At 44.1% G+C, this 27,303-nt stretch overlaps 1 protein-coding gene across 1 annotated transcript in view; it reads left to right on the plus strand.

The window, feature by feature from the left end:
* Positions 1 to 26,124, plus strand: part of E2F6 (E2F transcription factor 6) — a 315,197-nt gene extending 289,073 nt beyond the window's left edge. Inside the window, exon 7 of the mRNA XM_075861103.1 lies at positions 26,112 to 26,124. Within this exon, the coding sequence (XP_075717218.1) occupies positions 26,112 to 26,116 (5 nt within the window). The 3' untranslated portion in view covers positions 26,117 to 26,124. The remainder of the gene's footprint in view (positions 1 to 26,111) is intronic.
* Positions 26,125 to 27,303: the final 1,179 nt, after the last annotated feature.

Genomic DNA, 27,303 nt, shown 5'->3' on the forward strand with positions numbered 1-27,303 from the left:
ATTTTGGCCAAAAGGACGCAAGCTCGCAATCCACGACAAGGATCCCCAGACTTGCGAGTCCCTAACTCCCTAACTGGAACGAAAAGCTCCTGATGCACAGACAAAACAGATAAAAACAAGGGGACATATATACAAAAACACCAAAAAAGGCCATACTTACAAATGGACACAGCCAGGTCAGAAACGCTGATGAAGGAGAGTGAGCAGGTGCTTTACATAATAATAGCCACTCCCACTAGTCTTGAGGGGTGTGGTGCATGGGATGTGTAGTAAGAAATAATAAATGTGTTAAGGATCTGCCAGGCACAGCTTCTGTATCCACGCCCATAGGTAATCAGTCTGCACCTGCTTCTATGTCTGTGAGACTGACTCCATCTTCCACCACTCAGGATGGCAGGCTTAGGAGTGGGAGAGCCTATCACAGCCTGGCCAGAAGGAGCTAGCTCCCGCCCTCTGTCTATTTATACCTGCCTTTCCTGTTCCTCCTTGCTTGTGATTCTTCTCTGTTGGTTTCCTGGCCCTGCTGCAGCTTCTTGAACTACTTGTCCCTGCTTCATATTGACCCTGGCTTACTGACTACACTTCTGCTCTGCGTTTGGTACCTCGTACACTCCTGGTTTGACTCTTCTTGTTCAATACTCTCCTGCTCTGCGTTTGGCACCTCGTACTCTCCTGGTTTGACTCGGCTCGTTTACTACTCTTGTTGCTCACGGTGTTGCCGTGGGCAACTGCCCCATTTCCCTTGTTCTGTGTTTCCTTGTCTGGTTGTCTGTCGTGCACTTACTGAGTGTAGGGACCGTCGCCCAGTTGTACCCCGTTGCCTAGGGCGGGTCGTTGCAAGTAGGCAGGGACTGAGTGGCGGGTAGATTAGGGCTCACTTGTCTGTTTCCCTATCCCTGTCATTACAAAATGAATAGTGTATGTGCAAGTGTAATAATATAGGGGGCAGTAATGAGTAAAGTGCCTCAATACAAATAAATGAATAATGGGGTGCAAGTGTGTGAAACATGGAGGGATAGTGTGTAAGTCATGAGGCGCAACGTGTATAGCCAGGTAGAAGCCTATTTGTGACGCCTTGATAATTCATAGAGCGAGCTACCCTGCTTGCTATGCCAAACAACAACACACCATGCTCTCCCAGCATCAAAGACTCGGCTGTGTCCAAAAGAAGCAAATATAAGTAATAATGAAAAATACCTGGGGTATTAGTGATCATTTTGGCCGAAAGGACGCAAGCTCGCAATCCACGACAAGGATCCCCAGACTTGCGAGTCCCTAACTGGAACGAAAAGCTCCTGATGCACAGACAAAACAGATAAAAACAAGGGGACATATATACAAAAACACCAAAAAAGGCCATACTTACAAATGGACACAGCCAGGTCAGAAACGCTGATGAAGGAGAGTGAGCAGGTGCTTTAAATAATAATAGCCACTCCCACTAGTCTTGAGGGGAGTGGTGTGTGGTGCATGGGATGTGTAGTAAGCAATAATAAATGAATAGCGTATGTGCAAGTGTAATAATATAAGTGAAATATAGGGGGCAGTAATGAGTAAAGTGCCTCAATACAAATAAATGAATAATGGGGTGCAAGTGTGTGAAACATTGAGGGATAGTGTGTAAGTTATGAGGCGCAACGTGTATAGCCAGGTAGAAGCCTATTTGTGACGCCTTGATAATTCATAGAGCGGGCTACCCTGCTGGCTAAGCCAAACAACAACACACCATGCTCTCCCAGCAGGGGCGTAACTAGGAAAGACTGGGCCCCATAGCAAACTTTTGACTGTGGCCCCCCCTCCCCTGGGTGTCACACAACCCCCCCCCCTTGTAGATAGTGCCTTTTTTACAGCCCCCCCTGTAGATAACGCCATACAGCCCCCCCTCTGTAGATAGCGCCATACAGCCCCCCGGTAGATAACGCCATACAGCCCCCCTGTAGATAACGCCATACAGCCCCCCTGCAGAGAACGCCATACAGCCCCCCCCTGAAGAGAACGCCATACAGCCCCCCCTGTAGGGAACGCCATACAGCCCCCCCCTGTAGAGAACGCCATACAGCCCCCCCTGTAGGGAACGCCATACAGCCCCCCCCTGTAGAGAACGCCATACAGCCCCCCCCTCCTGTAGAGAACGCCATACAGCCCCCCTGTAGGGAACGCCATACAGCTCCCCCCCTGTAGGGAACGCCATACAGCTCCCCCCCTGTAGGGAACGTCATACAGCCACCCCCCCCCTGTAGGGAACGCCATACAGCGTCCCCCCTCCCAAAAAAATGCGACCTACAGTGTGTCCTACAAAATACATGTATCCCCTCTCCACAGGATCTCCACAGGATAGGGGATACATGAGTGATCGCTGGCAGCGATAGGGAGAACGGGGGACTGAAAGTCCCCTGAACTTCTCCATGACAAACCTCTGACTTCCGGCGTCTGCGCAGCTCAATAAAAATGAAAGGAGCGCTGGTCACGCATGCGCACAAGCACGACCGGCGCTCCATTCATTTCTACGGAGCTGCCGACACAGACCCCGGAAGTCCGAGGTTTGTGATGGAGAACTTCAGGGGACTTTCAGTCGCCCGTTCTCCCTATCAATGCCAGCGATCACACATGTATCCCCTATCCTGTGGAGATCCTGTGGAGAGGGGATACATGTCCTGTGGAGAGGGGATACATGTCTTTTGCTCTATTTTGCGCCTTCAGGACCAGACACCGTTTAGCCCTTTTTAGCACGTGTTAGTTAAATGGCTATAACTTTTTTATTTGTTGGGCTAACGACGTGATTTTTGCGATGTTTTTTCCGTAGACAATGCAGGTTTAATTTTTTATCGTTTTTATACACACCTTTTTTGCTATTTTAGAATTTTTATTCATAAAGTTTGAAAATAATAGTAAAAAAATAAGCTTTTTTACATTTCAGCTATTTTTTTTTTTGGTAATAACATAGTTTTACCCTAAAATAGACCTTTTATTTGTGATCGTCATTGTCTACCATAAATTTTTATATATTACATGTCTATATTAGGGTAATTGGGTCAGCGCTAGCGTTACAACAATGATTGGCGGGGGGGAACGTTTTTTTTTTGGGGTGGGTATTTTATGTGTATTTATTATTTACATTTTTTTTGCACTTTACTTTATTATTTTTTTATTACTATGGTCTGTCCCCCAAAGGTCAAAGAAGACCTTTGGGGAACTTTATATATTTTTTTTCTTTCTTTTACACCATGTTTTTCCACTGTAACTGGAGCTGCACAGCAGCCCCAGTTACAGGGAAATTCAGCCCTCTCATAGTGACGATTGTCACTAATAGGGCTGTGCTGGGTCTAGTAAGACCCATCAGCAGCCTGTCACTAACGGCACCCGGCGATCATGTGACCAGTCTATTCCTGTACAGATCTCTTCCTGTACACAGCGCGCATTCAGCGCTGTGTACAAGTGATCAGAGAAGACAAAAGCAGCGAAAGCTGCTTCTATCCTCTCCTCAGGGTCCTCGGCAGTCACTGACAGCCGGAGACCCGACATTCAGCTGCCCGATTGCGCGGGCAGCAAATTAAAACCCGAGCCGTAGAAAGTCTATGGCTCGGGTTTTAAGGACCCTGACCGCTGGCCGTAAAAATACAGCCAGCGGTCGGGAACCAGTTAATGGCAGAGCGGGGAGATACCTCCCTGCTCTGCCGTAGTGTTCAGTGGCGTCCCGCTGTAGCAGCCATAGCGGCTGCTAGCGGAGCCTCCGGCCATGGTGGGGGCCCGTGCCGGCGGGCGACATGGGCCCCCTCATGCAGCGGGCCCCGTAGCAGCCGCTACTGCTGCTACGGCGGTAGTTACGCCACTGTCTCCCAGCATCAAAGACCCGGCTGTGTCCAAAAGAAGCAAATATAAGTAATAATGAGAAATACCTGGGGTCATTTATTATTTCTTACTACACATCCCATGCACCACACACCACTCCCCTCAAGACTAGTGGGAGTGGCTATTATTATTTAAAGCACCTGCTCACTCTCCTTCATCAGCGTTTCTGACCTGGCTGTGTCCATTTGTAAGTATGGCCTTTTTCGGTGTTTTTGTATATATGTCCCCTTGTTTTTATCTGTTTTGTCTGTGCATCAGGAGCTTTTCGTTCCAGTTAGGGAGTTAGGGACTCGCAAGTCTGGGGATCCTTGTCGTGGATTGCGAGCTTGCGTCCTTTTGGCCAAAATGATCACTAATACCCCAGGTATTTTTCATTATTACTTATATTCGCTTCTCTTGCACACAGCCGGGTCTTTGATGCTGGGAGAGCATGGTGTGTTGTTGTTTGGCTTAGCAAGCAGGATAGCCCGCTCTATGAATTATCAAGGCGTCACAAATAGGCTTCTACCTGGCTATACACGTTGCGCCTCATGACTTACACACTATCCCTCCATGTTTCACACACTTGCAACCCATTATTCATTTATTTGTATTGAGGCACTTTACTCATTACTGCCCCCTATATTTCACTTATATTATTACACTTGCACATACACTATTCATTTATTATTTCTTACTACACATCCCATGAACCACACGCCACTCCCCTCAAGACTAGTGGGAGTGGCTATTATTATTTAAAGCACATGCTCACTCTCCTTCATCAGCATTTCTGACCTGGCTGTGTCCATTTGTAAGTATGGCCTTTTTTGTTGTTTTTATTACTTGAAACTTTCATTTTAAGTTTTCCAACTTTTATTTTAACTTTTTTTTACACTTTTTTTTACACTTTTCTTTAGTCCAACTAGGGGACTTGAAGCTCCAACTGTTTCATTGATGTACTAATACTTTGCACTATCTATGTAGTGCAATCTATTAGAACTGTCAGTTGTTCACTGACAGCAAGCCGATCAGGCTCCGTCTCCGGACGGGGCCTAATCAGCTTCCGTAATGGCAGACAGGAAGCTATTGTTAGGCCTCCTGTTGCCATAGTAGCAGTCGCCAATCTTGCCATCGCATGGCACGCTGCCGATTTGCTACAAACCGCTAAGATGCAATGATCGCATTGGATCGCTGCATCAAAGGGGTTAATGGCAGGAATCGGAGCTAGCTCCGGTTCCTGCTGATACACCGGTGTGTCCGCTGTAACATACAGTGGACACCCACTGCTGATAATGCCGGCTCAGCTTCTTGCCGATGGTACCGGAAGCCTTTTAGACCCCGCCGCTGAGTGGGGCATAGGAGGTTTTCGTTGCTGGTAGACCGGGAGGTACGTATTAGGCCTCCGATTGCCTTTGCAGCCACCGGCAACCCAGCAATCATGTTGCTGGGGTGTCGGTAGCTAAAAACTCCTCACATGCTGCGATCTCTATTGAACGGGGGTGGCTAGCTCCTGTTCTGGCCGATAACTCAGGGTGCCAGCTGTAACATACACCTGTCACCCGGTGGTGATGTCGCTGGCTCAGCTCCTGAGCCAGCTCCATCTCCTTCACGTACAGTTACGTGGAATTGCGTTAAAACACCAGTTCCCATGACGTAACTGTACGTGAAAATGCGGGAAGGGCTTAAAGAGGCTCTGTAACCAGTTTATAAGTGCCCTATCTCCTACCTAATCTGATAGTTGCTGTAATGTATATAACAAAAAAATTGTTTATTTTTTTTAAACGTTTATTTTTGACGGAGTTCTGACTATTTTTCGTTTTATGCTAATTTCTTCTAAATGCCCAACTGGGCGTTTTTTTAGTTTTGGGCAAGTGGGCGTTGTAAAGAGAAGTGTATGACACTGACCAATCAGCGTCATACACTTCTCTTCATTCATGTTCAGCTGTACTCACAGCACAGCGTGATCTCGCGAGATTACGGCGTGCTGTCCCTTACTCCCACATTAACTTTGCTCTGTTTTGGGCTTGCTTTGCATATCAAGTGGAGTTACTAAACTGAATTGTGTTGCTGTGTTCCAGTGTGGGATATTGTGTGTGATATATGAATTGAGTGCTTGCTAATAGAAGTTTGCAAAACTGACACAATTTAAAACTTTTTTTTCCTTCTTAGCTTCTGTCCTGCTGTGAAGCTGACTAGGGGGAGGGGTTAACTGCTCTCAGGTGGTATAAATTAACCAGCAGGACTCACTCTGATCTTGCTCTGTTTTGGCCTTGCTAAATTAAGTGGTTTGTATATCAAGTGGAGTTACTAAACCAGAGTTAAAAACAGGAGTTAAAGTCCCTGGAAGTACTCTTCTTCTTCTTTTCTTTTACTTAAACAATTGTTCGCTGTTTTGGTGTAACTTGGATAATGGATAGCAAGGTTGGAAGTTTTCTTCAGTGCACAGTCTGCCATACGTATGCATGACTGGAGCCGGAGTTCCAGAGTGAATACCTCTGTGGCAGATGTGAGCATGTTGTTCACCTGGAAGCTCGCATTACAGTACTGGAGGAGCAAAATGCAAGACTGAGGGCGATTGATAATCTTGATGCTGCTCACTGAGCAAGCTGTTAGTGGGGTAGAACTGGAGGGTAAAGACATGGGTCAGCAGGATCTGGCAATTAGCTGGGTTAATGTAGTCAAGGGCAGTAGAAAGGGGACCAAGAAAAGGAAGGACAATCCTGTTTCTGATATTCCAAGCAAAATTGCCAAGTTGGGTGATGATGCGAAGGTGTCGGTCACAGAAGTGGCAGCCCTAGTGGATACTGATCTCCCTAACAGCTGGGAGAACAGCCCATCTAGTAGTTGGCGGGATGGTATTGCAGGTAAGGCAAGACAATTAGTAGTTGTAAGGGAATCTATAATCAGGAAGACGGATAGAATAATTTGTCGCCAAGACCGCCTCAACTGAATGGTTTGCTGTCTCCCTGGTGCCAGGGTTCGGCATGTGGTGGAAGGGGTGGATAAATTACTGGGAGGGGCTGGCGATGATCCAGCTGTCGGGGTCCATGTGGGAACCAATGACAGAATACATGGTAGGTGGAGGAGCCTTAAGAATAATTTTAAAGAACTAGGCTACAAGCTGAAGGGAAGGACCTCCAAGGTTGTATTCTCAGGAATACTGCCTGTGCCATGCGCATCACAGGAAAGACAGCGGGAGCTCAGGGAGTTAAATGCATGGCTGAAGTCTTGGTGTAGAGGAGAAGGTTTTGGGTTCCTAGAGCACTGGGCTGACTTTTCATTGGGGTACAAACTGTATTCTGTAGATGATTTGCACCTAAATGGATGGGGGTCCGCTGTGCTGGGGGAGAGAATTCTAGCTGGGGTGGCGGAGTATTTAAACTAGGGCTGAGGAGGGAGGTCCATGTTTAAAATAAAGGGGTAGTTAGGTTAGAGAGGGGTCAGACTAAATTGGTGGGGGGAGAACTAGACTGCGGGGAGAGGACTAGACAACAGGATAGGGAGATCCTTTTGTTACAAAACAGCAGTGAAAAAAAAAATGCCCAAATAATGTCAACTAATCACATTTCTGATACTGAAAGTGAAAAACTGAAAGGCAAGTTAAAGTGTATGTTCACAAATGCCAGAAGTCTAGCAAGCAAAATGGGGGAGCTGGAGGCCTTGATACTGGAAGAAAATATAGATATAGTTGGTGTTGCTAAAACATGGCCGGACCCTTCACACGACTGGGCTGTAAATCTACAGGGTTTTACACTGTTTCGGAGAGACAGGAAAAATAGGAAAGGCGGTGGTGTATGTCGTTATGTGAGAAGTGATATGAAGGCTTTGGTGTATGTCTGTATGTGAGAAGTGATATGAAGGCGGTGGTGTATGTCTGTATGTGAGAAGTGATATGAAGGAGAGTGTGAAAGAGACAATAGTGGGTGAAGCATGTGAGGAGATTGAAACCTTCTGGGTGGAATTACACAGGGAGGTAAACACTGAAAAATTACTTTTGGTGTAATCTATAGACCCCCCAATATAACTGAGGAGATGGAAGGTCAGCTATATAAACAGATGGAGTGGGCTGCACAGCGGGGTACTGTAGTAATAATGGGAGACTTTAATTACCGGGATATTAATTGGTGTCATGGTTCGGCTTCAACTGCAAAGGGGAGAAATTTCCTCAACCTGTTGCAGGAAAATTTAATGGCCCAGTTTGTGGAAGACCCGACTAGAGGTGAAGCTTTTTGGATCTGGTCATTTCTAATAATACAGAGCTTGTTGGGAATGTCAATGTTCATGAAAACCTCGGTAACAGTGATCACAATATAGTTACATTTTACCTATACTGTAAAATACAAACACAGGCTGGGAGGGCAAAAACACTTAATTTTAAGAAGGCCAATTTCCCCAGGATGAGGGCTGCAATTCAGGATATAGACTGGTAAGAACTAATGTCAAATAATGGTACAAATGATAAATGGGAGATTCTAAAATTAAACTCCATATGGCTTACACCTTCTGTAAAAGTACAATATATGACAAAAAAGGGTATTTGAGAAATACAAATCTGAGGGTACAGCTGTAGACTATGTAAATTATAAAGAGCTTAATAAAAACTGTAAAAAGGTAATAAAATCAGCAAAAATACAAAATGAAAGGCAAGTGGCAAATGATAGTAAAGGGATGGAGCACCATTTGGCTTTTGGAGTTCACATTTAGCAGGAATGGTTTGCGGAGGCCATGTCACATTTACAAAGCCACTGAGGGGACAAAACAGTGGAAACCCCCCACAAGTGACCCCATTTTGGAAACTACACCCATTGAGGAAATTATCTAGGGGTATAGTGAGCGTTTTGACTCCACAGGTTTTTTGCAGAAATTATTGGAAGTAGGCCCTGAAAATAAAAATCTACATTTTTTCAAAGAAAATGTAGGTTTAGCTAATTTTTTCTCATTTCCACAAAGACTGAAGGAGAAAAAGCACCACAAAATTTGTAAAGCAATTTCTCCCGAGTAAAACAGTACCCCACATGTGGTAATAAATGGCTGTTTGGACACACGGCAGGGCTTAGAATCGAAAGAGCGCTATTTGGCTTTTGGAGATCACATTTAGCAGGAATGGTTTGTGGAGGCCAGGTCACATTTGCAAAGCCCCTGAGGGGACAAAACAATGAAAATGCCCAAAAAGTGACTCCATTTTGGAAACTACACCACTTGAGGAATTCATCTAGGGGTGTAGTAAGCATTTAGAATTTATTAGAATTGGGCAGTGAAAATAAAAACAATCCTTTTTCTTCAATAAGTCGTAGCTTTAGCGCAAATTTTTTCATTTTCTCAACAAATAAAGGAAAAAAAGAACCCAACATTTGTAAATCAATTTCTCCCGAGTACGGCAATACCCCATATGTGGTCATAAACTGCTGTTTGGGCACACGGCAGGGCTCAGAAGGGAAGGAGCGCCACTTGGAGTACAGATTTTGCTGTATTGATTTCTGGGCGCCTGTGGGACCAAAACAGTGGAAACCCCCCAGAAGTGACCCCATTTTAGAAACTACACCTATCAATGCATTTACCTAGTGGTGTAGTAAGCATGTTAACCCTGCAGGTGTTTTGTAGAAATTAGTGTGCACTCGATGTTGCAGAGTGAAAATGGGATTTTTTTCATAGATATGCCAATATGTTGTGCCCAGCTTGTGCCACCATAACAAGACAGCTCTCTAATTATTATGCAGTGTTTCCCGGTTTTAGAAACACCCTACATGTGACCCTAATCTTTTGCCTGGACGTTCGACCAGGCTCAGGATTGAAAGAGCACCATGCGAAATTGAAGCCTAATTTGGCGATTTACAAAGTGTTGGTTCACAAGTGCAGAGGCTCTGATGTGAAATAATAAAAAGAAACCCCTGAGAAGTGACCCCATTTGGAAACTACACCCCTCAAGGCATTTATTAAGGGGTTCTCTCTATGCAGAGCTGTTAACATGGGTATGTTTCCTCTCTCTAATTTATTTCTGTACCCCTTTGCTATTTAAGCATCATATTCCTATACATTGTGATACATTGTTATGGGTTTTTCACTCAGTCTCTATTCGATTTTGGATAGACTTATACTCCTTTGTATACCTATGCATTGTTCATACACTCTTCTTAAACAATTGTTTACATTTGGTCTCTGCATTTGACAGACGTTTTTATTCATGCTTTGCATGACTCATTTTTTAATATGTTGTTATCTTCAATAAAATTTTCAATTTTCTATCATTCATGTGTTGGGTTAATTGTACCCCACACTCTGTAGGTTGTATATTTATTAAGGGGTGTAGTGAGCATTTTCACCGCACAGGTCTTTTCCATAAATGAATGCGCTGCGGATGGTGCAAATTAAAATGTTATATTTTTCCCTAGATATGCCATTTCAGTGGCAAATATGTCATGCCCAGCTTATGCCACTGGAGACACACACCCCAAAAATTGTTAAAAGGGTTCTCCCGGGTATGACGATGCCATATATGTGGAAGGAAACTGCTGTTTGGGCACGCTGTAGGGTTCAGATGGGAGGGAGCGCCATTTGGCTTTTGGAGAGCGGATTTTGCTTGGTAGTAGATTTGTTTGAGTATTGCTGGTGTTTCCGTTTATAATGTGGGGGCATATGTAAGCTGGGCAGAATACATCAGGGGCATAGTCAGGTGGTATAATAATGGGGTAAACAATAAAATGATCGATAGATGTGTGTTACGCTGTGAAGCAATCCTTTCTGCACAGGCCGGTGTCGCACTGATATATGGCGTCCTTTCTTATCCCCCTTTTGGCCCACACTCCGCACCTTTGCAGTTTGGGGAATTTTGCTGGGAAAGTGTTGTCCTGGTATAATACGGGTGCCCTCGCTTCCAGCAGATATGTTTGGGACCTCCCCTTCCTGGTACCCTAATTTTTGGTGCTTGATAAATCGCATCTTGAAACAGAAGAAATGTTCCCCTCGGGCACAAATGCATATTTTTTTATTTCCTGACTTATTGGAACCATAACTAATTTGATTTTTTCATAGACGTAGTGGTATGAGGGCTTTTATTTGCGGGACGAGCTGTAGTTATTATTATTACCATTTTGGGGTACATGCAACTTTTTGATCACCGTTTATCCTATTTTTATGGGAGGTCAGATAAACAAAAAACCGCAATTCTGCCATAGTTTTATTTAGTGTTTTTTATACAGTGTTCACCATGCATTAAAAACTACATGTTCACGTTATTCTGCGGGTCAGTACGATTCCGGCGATACCTAATTTATAGAACTTTTTTATGTTTTACAACTTTTTGCACAATAAAACTACTTTTGTAAAAAGAATGTATTTTTTCTGTCGCCAAGTTATGAGAAGCATAACTTTTAATTTTTTTTGTAGACGGAGCTGTATGAGGGCTTGTTTTTTGCGAGACGAGCTATAGTTTCTAAGTACCATTTTTTGATACGTGCGACTTTTTAATCACTTTTTATTCCTGTATTTGTAGGGCAAAGTGATCAAAAAACAGAAACTCTGGTATCGTTTTTTACGGTTTTTTTTATGCTGTTCAGCGTGTGCAATAAATAATATAATATTTTGATACCTCAGGTCGTTACGGTTGCGACGATACCAAATACGTATGGTTTATTTATTTTTTTCAATAATAAAGGACATGATAAGCGTAAAAGGGGGGATTGTGTTTTGTTTTATTTTATTACTTGAAACTTTTATTGTTTTCAAACTTTTATTCTTTTCACTTTTTTTTTTTTACACTTTTTTATACTTTTTTTACACTTTTTCTCAAGTCCCACTAGGGGACTTGAAGGTCGAGCTGTCAGATTTAGTTTTTTCTAATTCATTGCACTACCTATGTAGTGCAATGTATTAGATCTGTCAGTTATTCACTGACAGCAAGCTGATTAGGCTTCGCCTCCCGGCGGGGCCTAATCGGCTTCCGTAATGGCAGAGTAGGAGGCCATTGTGTCTCCTGTTGCCATAGCAGCAGTCACCAGTCCTGATTGCATGTCAGGGCTGGCGATCTGCAAGTAACCGCTACGATGCTGCAATCGCTTTCGATTGCTGCATCGAAGGGGTTAATGGCATTGATCGGAACTAGCTCCGGTTCCTGCCATTACAGGTGGATGTCAGCTGTAACATACAGCTGACTTCCACCGCTAATGATGCCGGATCAGCTCCTGAGCCAGCGCCATCTTGCCGGCGGCAACGGATGCCGATCAGGCTCCGCCGCTGGGCGGATCTTGACCGGCTTCGGTGCTAGGCAGACCTAGCTGGGGTTCCGATGAGCTGCAAACACCTTAAGTGCAGCACTTGCGTTTGAGCGCTGCACTTAAGGGGTTAACAGCGGGGATCGAAGCTAATTCTGGTCCCTGCCGTTACAGCCAGATGTCAGCTGTAAGATACAGCTGAGATCCGGCGATGATGGCACCGGCTCAGCTTCTGAGCCGGTGCCAAACATTTGGCGTATGGGTATGGCAATTTGCGGGAAGTCATGGCTTTCCATGGTGTACCCATACGGCAAATGTCGGGAAGGGGTTAAAGAGCTTAGTGCAGTTATTTCTGTCCCCGTCTTCATAATATTTAGAGATTCTATAGTGACTGGTATAGTGCCAAGGGACTGGCGCAGGGCAAATGTGGTGCCTATTTTTAAAAAGGGCTCTAGGTCTTCCCCGGGTAATTGTAGACCAGTAAGCTTAACATCCATCGTGGGTAAAATGTTTGAGGGGCTATTGAGGGACTATATACAGGATTATGTGACAAAAAATAGTATTATAAGTGACAGCCAGCACGGTTTTACTAAGGACAGAAGCTTTCAAACCAACCTGATTTGTTTTTATGAAGAGGTGGTCAGAAGCCCAGACAGAGGGGCCACTGTGGGCCTAGTGGGTCTGCTGTGGATATAGTGTTTTTGGACTTTGCAAAGCCATTTGACACTGTCCCTCATAGATGTCTAAGGGGTAAATTAAGGACTATAGGTTTAGAAAGTATAGTTTGTAATTGGATTGAGAATTGACTCAAGGACCGTATCCAGAGAGTTGTGGTCAATGATTCCTACTCTGAATGGTCCCCGGTTATAAGTAGTGTACCCCAGGGTTCAGTGCTGGGACCACTATTATTCAACTTACTTATTAACCGCTTCCCGACCGCCCACTGTATAGAGAGCTGGGCTCTGTGCAGTGCAGTGCCGACGTGAATTCACGGTGGGTGTTAAAAGCGTGATCCGGGTGTCTCAGAGTAGCGCTGACACCCGGATCGCGCTGTTATCACCTGCCTCTGGTCCCGGAGATATGATCGGGACCTGATTAGTTCAGGTCCCGGTCATGTGATCGCAGGGAAAGTGTGTTGTAGCAACGAACTGGAAAGTTTGTTGCTATAACAAACTGGAAAGTTTGTTGCTACAACAAACTTTCCCGGGGACCGATTGCTGGTGCTGCAGTCGGTTATAAGGCATTTATTAAGGGGTTCTCTCTATGCAGAGCTGTTAACATGGGTATGTTTCCTCTCTCTAATTTATTTATGTACCCCTTTGCTATTTAAGCATCATATTCCTATACATTGTGATACATTGTTATGGGTTTTTCACTCAGTCTCTATCCGATTTTGGATAGACTTATACTCCTTTGTATACCTATGCATTGTTCATACACTCTTCTTAAACAATTGTTTACATTTGGTCTCTGCATTTGACAGACGTTTTTATTCATGCTTTGCATGACTCATTTTTTAATATGTTGTTATCTTCAATAAAATTTTCAATTTTCTATCATTCATGTGTTGGGTTAATTGTACCCCACACTCTGTAGGTTGTATATTTATTAAGGGGTGTAGTGAGCATTTTCACCCCACAGGTCTTTTCCATAAATGAATGCACTGCGGATGGTGCAAATTTAAATTTTATATTTTTCCCTAGATATGCCATTTCAGTGGCAAATATGTCATGCCCAGCTTATGCCACTGGAGACACACACCCCAAAAATTGTTAAAAGGGAGGGAGCGCCATTTGGCTTTTGGAGAGCGGATTTTGCTTGGTAGTAGATTTGTTTGAGTATTGCTGGTGTTTCCGTTTATAATGTGGGGGCATATGTAAGCTGGGCAGAATACATCAGGGGCATAGTCAGGTGGTATAATAATGGGGTAAACAATAAAATGATCGATAGATGTGTGTTACGCTGTGAAGCAATCCTTTCTGCACAGGCCGGTGTCGCACTGATATATGGCGTCCTTTCTTATCCCCCTTTTGGCCCACACTCCGCACCTTTGCAGTTTGGGGAATTTTGCTGGGAAAGTGTTGTCCTGGTATAATACGGGCGCCCTCGCTTCCAGCAGATATGTTTGGGCCCTCCCCTTCCTGGTACCCTAATTTTTGGTGCTTGATAAATCGCATCTTGAAACAGAAGAAATGTTCCCCTCGGGCACAACTGCATATTTTTTTATTTCCTGACTTATTGGAGCCATAACTAATTTTATTTTAATTTTTTCATAGACATAGTGGTATGAGGGCTTTTATTAGTACATTAGTACATTAGTATTGCAGTGTATTGTACCAGCGACCTAATGATCGCTCGTTCCAGTCCCCTAAAGGGACTTTTGGGAGGTTTCCACTGTTTTGGTACCTCAGGGGTTTTGCATATGCGACATGACACCCGAAAACCATTCCAGCTAAATTTGAGCTCCAAAAGCCAAATATTGTTCCTTCCCTCCTGAGTCCTGCCGTGGGTCCAAACAGCAGTTTATTACCACATATGGCGTATTGCTGTAATCAGGACAAATTGCTTTACAAATTTTGGGGTAATTTTTCTCCTTTATTCATTGTAAAAATTAAACATTTCTATGTTTTTTCAGAAAAAAGTAGATTTTCATTTTCACGGCCTAATTCCACTAAATTCAGCAAAAAATCTGTGGGGTCAAAATGCTAACTATACACCTAGAACAATTCCTTGAGGGGTGTAGTCTTCAAAATGGGGTCAGTTTTGGGGGGATTCCACGGTTTTGCTTACTCCAGGGCGTTGCAAACGCGACATGGCACTGAAAAACAATCCAGCAAAATCTGCGCTTCAAAATCGAAATGGCACTCATTCCCTTCTGAGCTCTGCCATGGGTCCAAACAGCAGTTTAGTACCACATATGGGGTATTGCCGTAATCGGGAGAAGTAGCTTTACAAGTTCTGGGGTGCTTTTTAATCTTTATTCCTTGCAAATCTACTTTTTTTCTGAAAAAATATAAAAAAAAAGAATATTTTCACTTTCACAGACAAACTCCAATAAATATAGCAAAATACCTGTGGGGTCAAGATGGTAACTATACCCCTAGATAAATTCCTTGAGGTGTGTAGTTTCCAAAACAGTCTCACTTTTGGGGGATTTCCACTGTTTTGGCACCACAAGACATCTTCAAACCTGACATAGTGCCTAAAATATATTCTAAAAAAAGGAGGCCCCAAAATCCACTGGGTGCTACTTTGCTTCTGAGGCCGGTATTTCAGTCCATTATCACACTAGAGCCACATGTGGGATATTTCTAAAAACTGCAGAATCTTGGCAATAAATATTGAGTTGCATTTCTCGGGTAAAACCTTCTGTGTTACAGAAAAAAATGTATTACAAATGAATTTCAGCAAAAAAAATAAAATTTGTAAATTTCACCTCTACTTTGCTTTAATTCCTGTGAAGCGCCTAATGGGTTAAGAAACTTTCTGAATGCTATTTTGAATACTTTGAGGGGTGCAGTTTTTAATATGGGGTGATTTATGGGGTCTATCTAGTACATAAGGCCCTCAAAGCCACTTCAGAACTGAACTGGTCCCTGTAAAAATAGCCTTTTGAAATTTTCTTGAAAATGTGAGAAATTGCTGCTAAAGTTCTAAACGTTGTAACGTCCTAGAAAAATAAAATAATGTTCAAAAAACTATGCAAATATAAAGTAGACATATGGAATATATAAAATAGTAACTATTTTGTGTGGTATTACTATCTGTTTTACAAGCAGATACATTTAAAATGAGAAAAATCATAATTTTTGCAAATTTTCTCAAAATTTTGGTGTTTTTCACAAATAAGCAATGAATTTATTGACCAAATTTTTCCACTAACCTAAAGTACAATATGTCACGAGAAAACAATCTCAGAATCGCTTGGATAGGCAAAAGCATTCCAGAGTTATTAACACATAAATTTACACATGTCAGATTTGAGAAAATGGGGCTGGTCATGAAGGTCAAAATGAGCTCGGTCTTGAAAGGGTTAATGATATAGAGGATGGGATTAATAGCACTATTTCTATTTTTGCAGATGACACCAAGCTATGTAGTGTTGTTCAGTCTATGGAAAATGTTAGTAAATTGCAAGCTGATTTTGACACACTAAGTGTTTGGGCATCCACTTGGCAAATGAAGTTTAATGTAGATAAATGTAAAGTTATGCACCTGGGTACCAACAACCTGCAGGCATCATATGTCCTAGGGGGAGCTATACTGGGGGGAGTCACTTGTTGAGAAGGATCTGGGTGTACTTGTAAATCATAAACTCAATAACAGCATGCAGTGTCAATCAGCTGCTTCAAAGGCCAGCAGGATATTGTCGTGTATTAAAAGAGGCATGGACTCACGGGACAGGGATGTAATATTACCACTGTACAAAGCATTAGTGAGGCCTCATCTAGAATATGCAGTTCAGTTCTGGGCTCCAGTTCATAGAAAGGATGCCCTGGAGTTGGAAAAAATACAAACAAGAGCAATGAAGCTAATAAGAGACATGGAGAATCTAAGTTATGAAGAAAGATTAAAAGAATTATACCTATTTAGCCTTGAAAAGAGACGACTAAGGGGGGACATGATTAACTTATATAAATATATGAATGGCACATACAAAAAATATGATGAAATCCTGTTCCTTGTAAAACCCCCTAAAAAAAACAAGGGGGCACTCCCTCCATCTGGAGAAAAAAAGGTTCAATCTGCAGAGGCGACAAGCCTTCTTTACTGTGAGAACTGTGAATCTATTGAATAGTCTACCGCAGTTGCTGGTCACAGTAGCTACAGTAGATAGATGGCTTTAAGAAAGGCTTAGATATTTTCCTAGAACAAAAAAATATAAGCTCCTATGTGTAGAAATTTTTCCCTTCCCTTTCCCATCCTTTGGTTGAACTTGATGGACATGTGTATTTTTTCAACCGTACTATGTAACTCTGTAACTTTACCGGAGTGACGGGATGTTAACTCCGTCAAAAAAAAAAGTAAAAAAAAAAAAATGTTGTTATCTACATTACACCGACTATCAGATTAGGTAGGAGATAGGGCACTTATAAACTGGTGACAGAGCCTCTTTAACTCATAAGTGACGTCTCCTTTGTAGGCTCACAGGCGTATAGCCGCTGGGCCTGGGACTATTGCCGAAAACGGGCTAAGTGAGTTTCAGTAGTGTAGGCAGGTGATTCAGCTCTGATCCCCCTTCCACCACCCTCCTCTGTCCCATCATAATTCTGGCTTTTAGCAGCGTATTGGGTTACAGAGGGGGGGGGGGGGTGGTTATGCTAATAGGGGGAGAATATAAATTCATCCTCCCCCTCAGGCTTCCTCTTTGGCCGTTGGAACTGGTGCATTTGTTTCCCATATTCTATTGATTTCTGTGCGTATCGTTTGTTTTATGTCACAACTGGCGGGTGGTAGATTATGTCCTACATGCCCTTAGGGATAGGCAGGCATTCAGGTTTTGTTGACCTCTTCTTTTAGGTCATTGATTTTGTTAATAAAAGTTAACCCCACATTTAAAAGAATGATGTGTCGGTTGTTTCATTGGTATTCCTACACTACAATATGCGCAGAGGGTTCTATATATGAATACAGTCTTGATTAGACTTGTTAGTTTCTTCTCTATCCGGCCCAGTTCCGCCATTAAGACTTCTTCCTGCCACAATTTGTGTCTGCAGTTTGCTTTCCTTACATCTGTGGCTCCCTACTTTTACAGCACTCACCCCACCCTCAACACAAACTTGCTGAATTCCCAATGTTGTGTCTATTGCTGCCCCATTTGCCCTATTGCTGAAACTGCTCCAAAATACTGTACTGTACAGAAATATCAGAAACCAAAATATTAGTGTCATAAATATAGATACACCTAAAATAGTAGTGACACTAAGATAGAGATCCCAAATTATTTGTACCAAATAGTACCTCTGAAAACAATTGTGTAAAAAATATATCCCAAGAATAATAGTGCCAAACAGATATGCCTTAATGACAGAAGTAGTGCCCCAGATGATAATAGTGCACCACCTAATGCCCCACACAGTAATAAAATGCTCCTCTTAGTGCAGAACACAGTAACACTGCTCCTGTTTGTGCCCACCCACAGCAAAAATTTCCCCTTTTGTACCCTCCTCCACAATACTAGTATCAGTTATAAAACTAATAAATAAAACCATCCCTATGACAAGCAGAGCGACTAAGACCTCAAGGTCTGGTTGGCTTCCGGGCTAATGTGGCCTTTGGTGTGTGGCCTTTGAGAGAGAGAGAGAGAGAGAGAGAGAGAGAGAGAGAGAGTGGTGAGGCAGAACCATATAGTTGTAAATGGCACCGCCGCTAGGTAGGCCCTGTGCTGTGCAAATCACTGCTTGCCCTATGGTTACAGCGACCCTGCTTCATGCATGTGAGATTATACCATAGCGTTATGCCTCTGTGAAAATGTGTGGGTTAAGTGCCTGCAATGTGATGCAAGGGGCAACATTCAGAACTGCCCGAATACTGAGATATAAAACCTAAATAATACCTGCATGCAATGGCCTAACTATGCTATATCATGCCTAGAACCACCAAATAAGGCTGAAATTATTCCGCTTAGTCTCTGTTCACGGCACATTTGTGGTGCAGGTTTAGCATATATATCGGGAAAATCTCCTGACATATACACCAAATGTATGTCTCTAACATATGCATCTGTATGCCATAAAGTTGCATTACTCTCCCATTGTAAAAAATAAATTAAAAAAATGATTAAATATATATATACCGCACAATATCGATTTTTCTGTGGTACCCACTAAATATATACAGACTCCGGGCCAAATCCGTTAGGCCCCAGGCCAAAGCCTCTGAAGAAATACAGACTATAGACAAGACCCCTAAAGAAATAAAGACCTCCCCTTAAAATAGACCTCAGACTAGACCCACTTTAATACAGACCCCAGATCAGATGTGCAGACATTTCTCCCGGTTCATGCAATCCCCTTTACTCCCAAGTGCTCCTGCAGACAACTTTCTGATGCCGGGGCCCCTCACTGAGGAGGACATTAAATGGAGTATTAGTTGAGCTTGTGCGCTGTGGCTCCATTTAAGGTCTATGGGGCGTTCTGTCATTCTCATAGACATTGAATGAATCGACAGGCGCATCCCGACTGCCACTACATTCAAGCTCCTCCTCACTGCAGTGGGTGCAGTGAGCAGGTATTGGGATTCGGGATTGATGGGAGTCCCAACATTGGGGTCCCCAGCGATAAGACCATTATCACCTATCCTTTGGATGGTTGATAATTTTTTATTCTGGGACAATCCTTTTAATGCTTACGCCTGTACTGACCACAATGGAGAAAATCCAGAAATACAGGAAAATCCACTTGATGAGGGTGCTGAGTTTCCCAAAAAAATTCTGAAAATCTTTCCAAATTCTGTTATGAACATTAGAAGTAATGGTCTCCTGCTCTCTAGAAGATTATGGACAACCTGATGGGACAATGCATTACTTCTCAAGATGCCTCATGCAAGTTCCATGCCGTTAAATAAACCCAGAATCAAATTGAAAATGGGGTCCTGGAAGAGGAGATCCTTTATTTCTTTAAGTACCCAAGGATATGAAGAACAACAGCTTCCTCAGACTGAAGAACCAGGACCCTCTGTGCAGAAGGGACTGTCATCATCAATCACACTCGATCTCCTCTTATTCTCCTATATGGGAATCAGACATATGGAGGGGAAACACAAGTAAGACATTTATTCCCAATAGTTGAGTAGTGACTCCGATCAGTGTGTCATTAGATGACAATAAATAAAAAAAACACACAAAGAACTTCACAGATTTTCAAATTTTTTTAATTGAATGTAGCACATAAGTAATCTTTATAATCGGGGGTGCTACCATTTTCTTCACAACCTAAACATCCTTGAAGACTAAACTTGTTGTTTTCACAGTAAATCCACTGGTCAAATCTTCATTGTCATTGGATGGAATAAATTAGAAATCACACAGTTATGGATGTAAAGTGGGTTTTACAATATTTCTTCATATCCTAAAAATCCTTATAGACTAAACAGCTCGATGTCACAGTATATCCACTGGTCAAGTCTTCATTGTTCTATAAACTTCTTAGTGTTGTCATTGTTTGGATGACTTTGTGGATTGTGGAGATTTATCCTTCCAAGGATGGTGGAAACACGAACTATTTCTGGTCTTAATGGACAAGGGTATATAAGAAATTGCAAGACATTGTAGAATAGTTGTTGGGACACTATGGGTCCGAGTGTGGATAACGGCATGTAGACAATATGTGACATATACAGTTCACAGCTGGTCACACACGCAGAACTGATGTCACCTACTATGTGCACAGGCAGCAGGTGACGTCACCTTATATCACCAGAGGCTGGAGAGTCTGAGTGACGTGTATGGAGGATCCAGTAGTTCTCCTCATCAGGACTGGGTCTCCACATTCCCTCCTGTATAATTGCAATGTGCGGCCATACACCAGGCACTGTGTGCTTATAGACGGTGGCAGCCATATTGTGTTAGTCTTTCAAATATTAATACATGAGTGAATACTGATCAGGGTAATTCTGTAAGATACACTATCTGTGATATACATGATAAGGGTATACATGGGTAGAAACAGTGCACTTAATAGACACAGAAATATACATAAGAGCAAACCGAGAGCGATTCATCTTCTTGACCAAAGGAGGCTTAAGAATTTATGGCAAAGATCCGACGATTATCAGCCAGAGACATACTGCAAATATAATTTCCTTCCCTACATTTTTGTGAACAATGTTTTACCTCAGATTTGTATAAATGGAGCAATGTTGGGGTCCGGGATATCAGATTCTCCACATTTTCTGCGTTTACCTCATAAATTCATAGTATGATATATCTTGTAATAAATTCTCTTCTGGGAGGTCCCAGTATCTGATCCCTATGTGTTATTACTCCTGTGTAGTGTGTAATACAAGGGATGTCCAATAACTGATATTTCTCATTCTTTACGTTACATACGTCTCCACTATCCTCGCTGAGAAGTCTATCTATCTCTGGATATGGGAAACATTCCCTTCATAACCTCACAAAGACTCTACAGATACTTATACAAACTGCATTTCCTAATGTTCAGGCTCAACCTTGTAGTCATCTTTTAAAGACTTATGGGTGCATTGAAAATCCTGTTTAGCAGCAGACAAGTGGCCATTACATACAGCGGATAATGTGCACGGGATTGTGGGAACATCTAGTACAGAGCTGGTTGTTATATACATAGAAAGTGATCGCGAGAACGTGATTCTTATGGAAATATTTGAAGATTGATGTAATTTCCTATACCAATAAAATCCATACAGCAATGCCAGGCCGGCACAGAGTCCAAGACTCTTACACCACATGAGATTTCCCAATATTCAGTTTAGATTGGCATAACTCAGCATAAACCTGGTTCCCATAGTCGTTCCTCACATCTGTAGGTAGAGTGACCCATTACACGGAAACCATCTTATGTCAGGAAGAAAGGACATGTTATCTATTACACAAGAAGCTTGAAGTCTGGACAGTCTAGAACTTTTTTAGAAGAATGGATTTAAGGTCTTCAGAGCCTTTTCCTTTTTCTATCACAATGTAGAGACATAACATTAAGTGTCACTAGAAGAAACCTCTCCTGCCACTCAGAGTCCTTCACTAGATGTAATATGTGGGGGATTCTTTCATATAGAAGGGTAAGATATTCCTGAAGATAATAGTCCAGGTATCTGGACGGATGAGAAGTCAGAGAATCGAAAGTTGAATTTACCGGTTTCCAGGCTGAATGACTCAGATCTTTAAGATCTGAGGAATCTGATAAAAAGGGGATCTGGAATCTTAGGTTTCTGATACAAACGGGGATTTAGGATTCCTTTTTTTTATCAGATCTCTGACATCCAGGAAGATTAGGGAGACAGATAATTTCAGGTGAAGATTCAGTTGCCTCTACCTGTCTAAGTAGATAGATAATTTCCTTCATGAATATGTAGTTAATTTACCATTTTATAAAAGTTTCCAGCCACGTTTTACTATTACCTCTAATGAAGGATGGACAGGAGGGGGTTAATCTGGGAAGACAATGATACATCTCTCTACACTGGGAATAAAGGAGAAGGTTGTGAAGATCAGTGGCGTAACTACCGCAATAGCAGCCGTAGCGGCTGCTACGGGGCCCGCGGCATGAGGGGGCCCGTGTCGCCCGCCGGCACGGGCCCCCACCATGGCCGGAGGCTCGCTCTGCTAGCAGCCGCTATGGCTGCTACAGCGGGACGCCACTGATCACTACGGCAGAGCAGGGAGGTATCTCCGCTCTGCCATTAAACAAAAGACATGTATCCCCTATCCATATAGGGGATACATGTGTGATCGCTGGCAGCGATAGGGAGAACGGGGGACTGAAAGTCCCCTGAAGTTCTCCATCACAAACCTCGGACTTCCGGGGTCTGTGTCGGCAGCTTCGTAGAAATTAATGGAGCGCCGGTCGCGCTTGTGTACATGCGTGACCAGCGCTCCTTTCATTTTTATTGAGCAGCGCAGACGCCGGAAGTCAGAGGTTAGTCATGGATAGGGGATACATGTCTTTTGTCTTCTCACACTGTAGGACGCATTTTTTTGGGGGGTTGGGGACGCTGTATGGCGTTCCCTACAGGGGGGGGGGCTGTATAGCGTTCCCTACAGGGGGGGGGCTGTATGGCGTTCCCTACAGGGGGGGCTGTATGGCGTTCCCTACAGGGGTGGGGGGCTGTATGGTGCTCCCTACTGGGGGGGCTGTATGGAGTTCCCTACAGACCCCCCCTGTAGATAACGACATACAGTCCCCCCTGTAGATAACGCCATACAGTCCCCCCTGTAGATAACGCCATACAGTCCCCCCTGTAGATAACGCCATTCAGTCCCCCCTGTAGATAACGCCATACAGCCCCCCCTGTAGATAGCGCCATACAGCCCCCCTGTAGATAGCGCCATACAGCCCCCTCTGTAGATAACGCCATACAGCCCCCCTGTAGATAGCGCCATACAGCCCCCCTGTAGATAGCGCCATACAGCCCCCCCTGTGGATAGCGCCATACAGCCCCCCCTGTAGATAACGCCATACAGGCCCCTCTGTAGATAACGCCATACAGCCCCCTCTGTAGATAACGCCATACAGCCACCTCTGTAGATAGCGCCATACAGCCCCCTCTGTAGATAGCGCCATACAGCCTCCCCTGTAGATAACGCCATACAGCCCCCTTTGTAGATATCTAGAGAGGGGGCTATATGGCATTATCTACAGAGGGGGCTGTATGGCGCTATCTACAGAGGGGGCTGTATGGCGTTATCTACAGAGGGGGCTGTATGGCGTTATTTACAGAGGGGGCTGTATGGCGCTATCTACAGGGGGGCTGTATGGAGTTCCCTACAGACCCCCCCTGTAGATAACGACATACAGTCCCCCCTGTAGATAACGCCATACAGTCCCCCCTGTAGATAACGCCATACAGTCCCCCCTGTAGATAACGCCATACAGTCCCCCCTGTAGATAACGCCATTCAGTCCCCCTGTAGATAACGCCATACAGCCCCCCTGTAGATAGCGCCATACAGCCCCCCTGTAGATAGCGCCATACAGCCCCCTCTGTAGATAACGCCATACAGCCCCCCTGTAGATAGCGCCATACAGCCCCCCTGTAGATAGCGCCATACAGCCCCCCTGTGGATAGCGCCATACAGCCCCCCCTGTAGATAAAGCCATACAGGCCCCTCTGTAGATAACGCCATACAGCCCCCTCTGTAGATAGCGCCATACAGCCTCCCCTGTAGATAACGCCATACAGCCCCCTTTGTAGATATCTAGAGAGGGGGCTGTATGGCGCTATCTACAGAGGGGGCTGTATGGCGCTATCTACAGAGGGGGCTGTATGGCGTTATCTACAGAGGGGGCTGTATGGCGTTATTTACAGAGGGGGCTGTATGGCGCAATCTACAGGGGGGCTGTATGGCGCTATCTACAGAGGGGCTGTATGGCGTTATCTACAGGGGGGGCTGTAAAAAAGGCACTATCTACAAGAGGGGGGGGGGTTGTGTGACACCCAGGGGAGGGGGGCCCCAGTCAAAAGTTTGCTATGGGGCCCAGTCTTTCCTAGTAACGCCCCTGGTGAAGATGATATATTCTTATTTAGTCAAAGTTTCAAAGTGTCCAGAATTTCATCTTTCTTCACTCAAGTAAACATTTAATTTCTTCATCACGATAATTATTATTAGTATTCCGGATTATTCTGCCTGCAGCGGAGGACATGAGGACCAGGTGTATGTGCAGTTATGTCTCCTCTACTGGGATATTGGGAACGTCTGTGTGTTTGAGAGCGGGTGACACTGTGCGGGCCTGGTCCTCTGGCATCACTACATTCATAACATGGCGCTTATTTGGCATGGAGATGAGTTCAATCTTCAGAAATTTCTGACAGAAATTAAACAAATGTTCTTCACATGGAGTAAACCTAATTTCCTGGACGTCCCTTGTATGTAGATAAGAACCAACTCTGCCAGAAGTCACCACTGACCTGTGGACAGAGCCGTATGTCAATGACCAGTTGTCACCTGCGGAGGTGGTTTTCAATACATCTAAAAGTGAATCTAGAAGTGTCAGAAGGACATTTCTCTAGACTAGAAGACGACGAGGACTGGGCCGAAGGTTTAGAGATGCAATGTGGGATGTTAAAGAGAAATATCCAAGGTATTTGGGGATAGACACATAAGTAAGGATGGGAGTAACTCAATGTAAAGAAGGAAACATCTAACATATCTGACATCTATACTGTCACACAATAGACAGCGGAATCAAAGCCGATGAAACCCGGAGGGTGACAACATTGGGACATGGATGTTATGGTTTAGTTATTGCCGGCTATGTAGGAAATTAATTCACAAGAGTAAATCATTGGGAGAATCCGGAGCAGTAAAATGAGGACGACTTTAGGTAACAGAACCGATCAAAGCCAAAAAGTTACAAAAACCGGAGAGGGACAATGATACTTCCACTTACAGCTGAAACACATTGGATTGTTGTCCTAAAAAGAAGTTGAATTGCTGAATGTAATAGTCTTTATGTATTTTTCTATGTGTCTTTTCTATGTGTTATTTACCCGCAGTATTTATTTTATCATGTATGTATATATATGTATATATATACACTACCGTTCAAAAGTTTGGGGTCACCCAGACAATTTTGTGTTTTCCATGAAAACTCACACTTATATTTATCAAATGAGTTGCAAAATGACTAGAAAATATAGTCAAGACATTGACAAGGTTAGAAATAATGATTTTTATTTGAAATAATAATTTTCTCCTTCAGACTTTGCTTTCGTCAAAGAATGCTCCATTTGCAGCAATTACAGCATTGCAGACCTTTGGCATTCTAGCTGTTAATTTGCTGAGGTAATCGGGAGAAATTTCACCCCATGCTTCCAGAAGCCCCTCCCACAAGTTGGATTGGCTTGATGGGCACTTCTTGCGTACCATACGGTCAAGCTGCTCCCACAACAGCTCTATGGGCTTGAGATCTGGTGACTGCGCTGGCCACTCCATTACAGATAGAATACCAGCTGCCTACTTCTTCCCTAAATAGTTCTTGCATAATTTGGAGGTGGGCTTTGGGTCATTGTCCTGTTGTAGGATGAAATTGGCTCCAATCAAGCGCTGTCCACAGGGTATGGCATGGCATTGCAAAATGGAGTGATAGCCTTCATTATTCAAAATCCCTTTTACCTTGTACAAATCTCCCACTTTACCAGCACCAAAGCAACTCCAGACCATCACATTACCTCCACCATGCTTGACAGATGGCGTCAGGCACTCTTCCAGCATCTTTTCAGTTGTTCTGCGTCTCACACAGGGCCGCCATCAGGAATTTCAGGGCCCCCTACATCTACATTTTCTGGGCCCCCCTACCGTGGCACCGCCTGTTAACGGTACTCCGTCCAGTACTATATCATGGTACCCAGGGCCGCCAACAGGGGGGGTATTATGGATACTGATGTGAGAGGCCCGGCCAAACCTAATTGAAAAGGGGGCCCGGCAAACTGCCGCGACTTGCCTTTGGTAGAAAAAAAACAGGCCCCTGCAATGGGGCCCGTTTTTTTCACCAAAAGAATGTCATGAGCTGCGGGCCCCCCTTTCAATTAGGTTTGGCCGGGCCTCTCACATCAGTACCCCTAATACCCCCTTGATGGCGGCCCTGGGTAGCATGGGGGCCGTCAAACACCGCCGCCCGTGCGACTGATCACGCGCACCCGCAAACTCCCGCGCATGCGCACCGGCGACCGCCTGGAACCGCGCACCGAATTTTGAGGCAGATTTTGACCTGCCCACACTATCTTGCCGCGTTTTTTGCCTGCGGCGATTGAGGACAGCAGACAGAAAACGCAGCGAAAAATGCATTTTCTGCCTCCCATTGATTTCGATGGGAGGTCAGAGGCAGAACCGCGGCAAGAAAGGACGTGCTGCTTTTTCTTTTTTCCGCGACTGGCTCCCATTGATTTCAGATTAAATCAATGGGGGGCGGTTTTGGAAGTTGTTTGGTGCTGATTCTGACGCAGTGTCCAAGTCAATATCAAGGCCCAAAAACTCTGGGAACTGGGCCTTATTGTTAGGGCTTATTCAGACGAACGTGTAATACGTCCGTGAAACGTGTGTGATTTTCACGCGCCTCGCACGGACCTATGTTACTCTATGGGGCCGTGCAGACTGTCAGTGATTTTCACGCAGCTCGAGTCCGCTGCGTAAAACTCACGACATGTCCGATATTTGTGCATTGTTCGCGCATCACGCACCCATTGAAGTCAATGGGTGCGTGAAAATCACGCCCAGCACTTCCGCAGCCGTATAAACTATGAATGAAAACAGAAAAGCACCACGTGCTACAAACATACAAACAGAGTGTCATAATGATGGCGGCTGCGCGAAAATCACGCAGCCACGCATCATACGCTGCTGCCACACGGAGCTGTTATGGACCTTTTGCAAGCGCAAAACGCCACGTTTTTGCGCGCGCAAAAAGCACACGCTTGTGTAAATCCGGCCTTAGGGTAGGAACACACTAGGCGTGAACGCTGCGGATTTTATGCAACACATTTTATTGTGTAAAATCCGCAGCGTATCACAGTCGCAGCAGAGTGGGTGAGGTTTGAACAAATCTCATCCACACGCTGCAAAAATAATGGAC

Source organism: Rhinoderma darwinii, chromosome 4 (genome assembly GCF_050947455.1).
Source record: "Rhinoderma darwinii isolate aRhiDar2 chromosome 4, aRhiDar2.hap1, whole genome shotgun sequence".
In the NCBI taxonomy this organism is placed as follows: domain Eukaryota; kingdom Metazoa; phylum Chordata; class Amphibia; order Anura; family Rhinodermatidae; genus Rhinoderma; species Rhinoderma darwinii.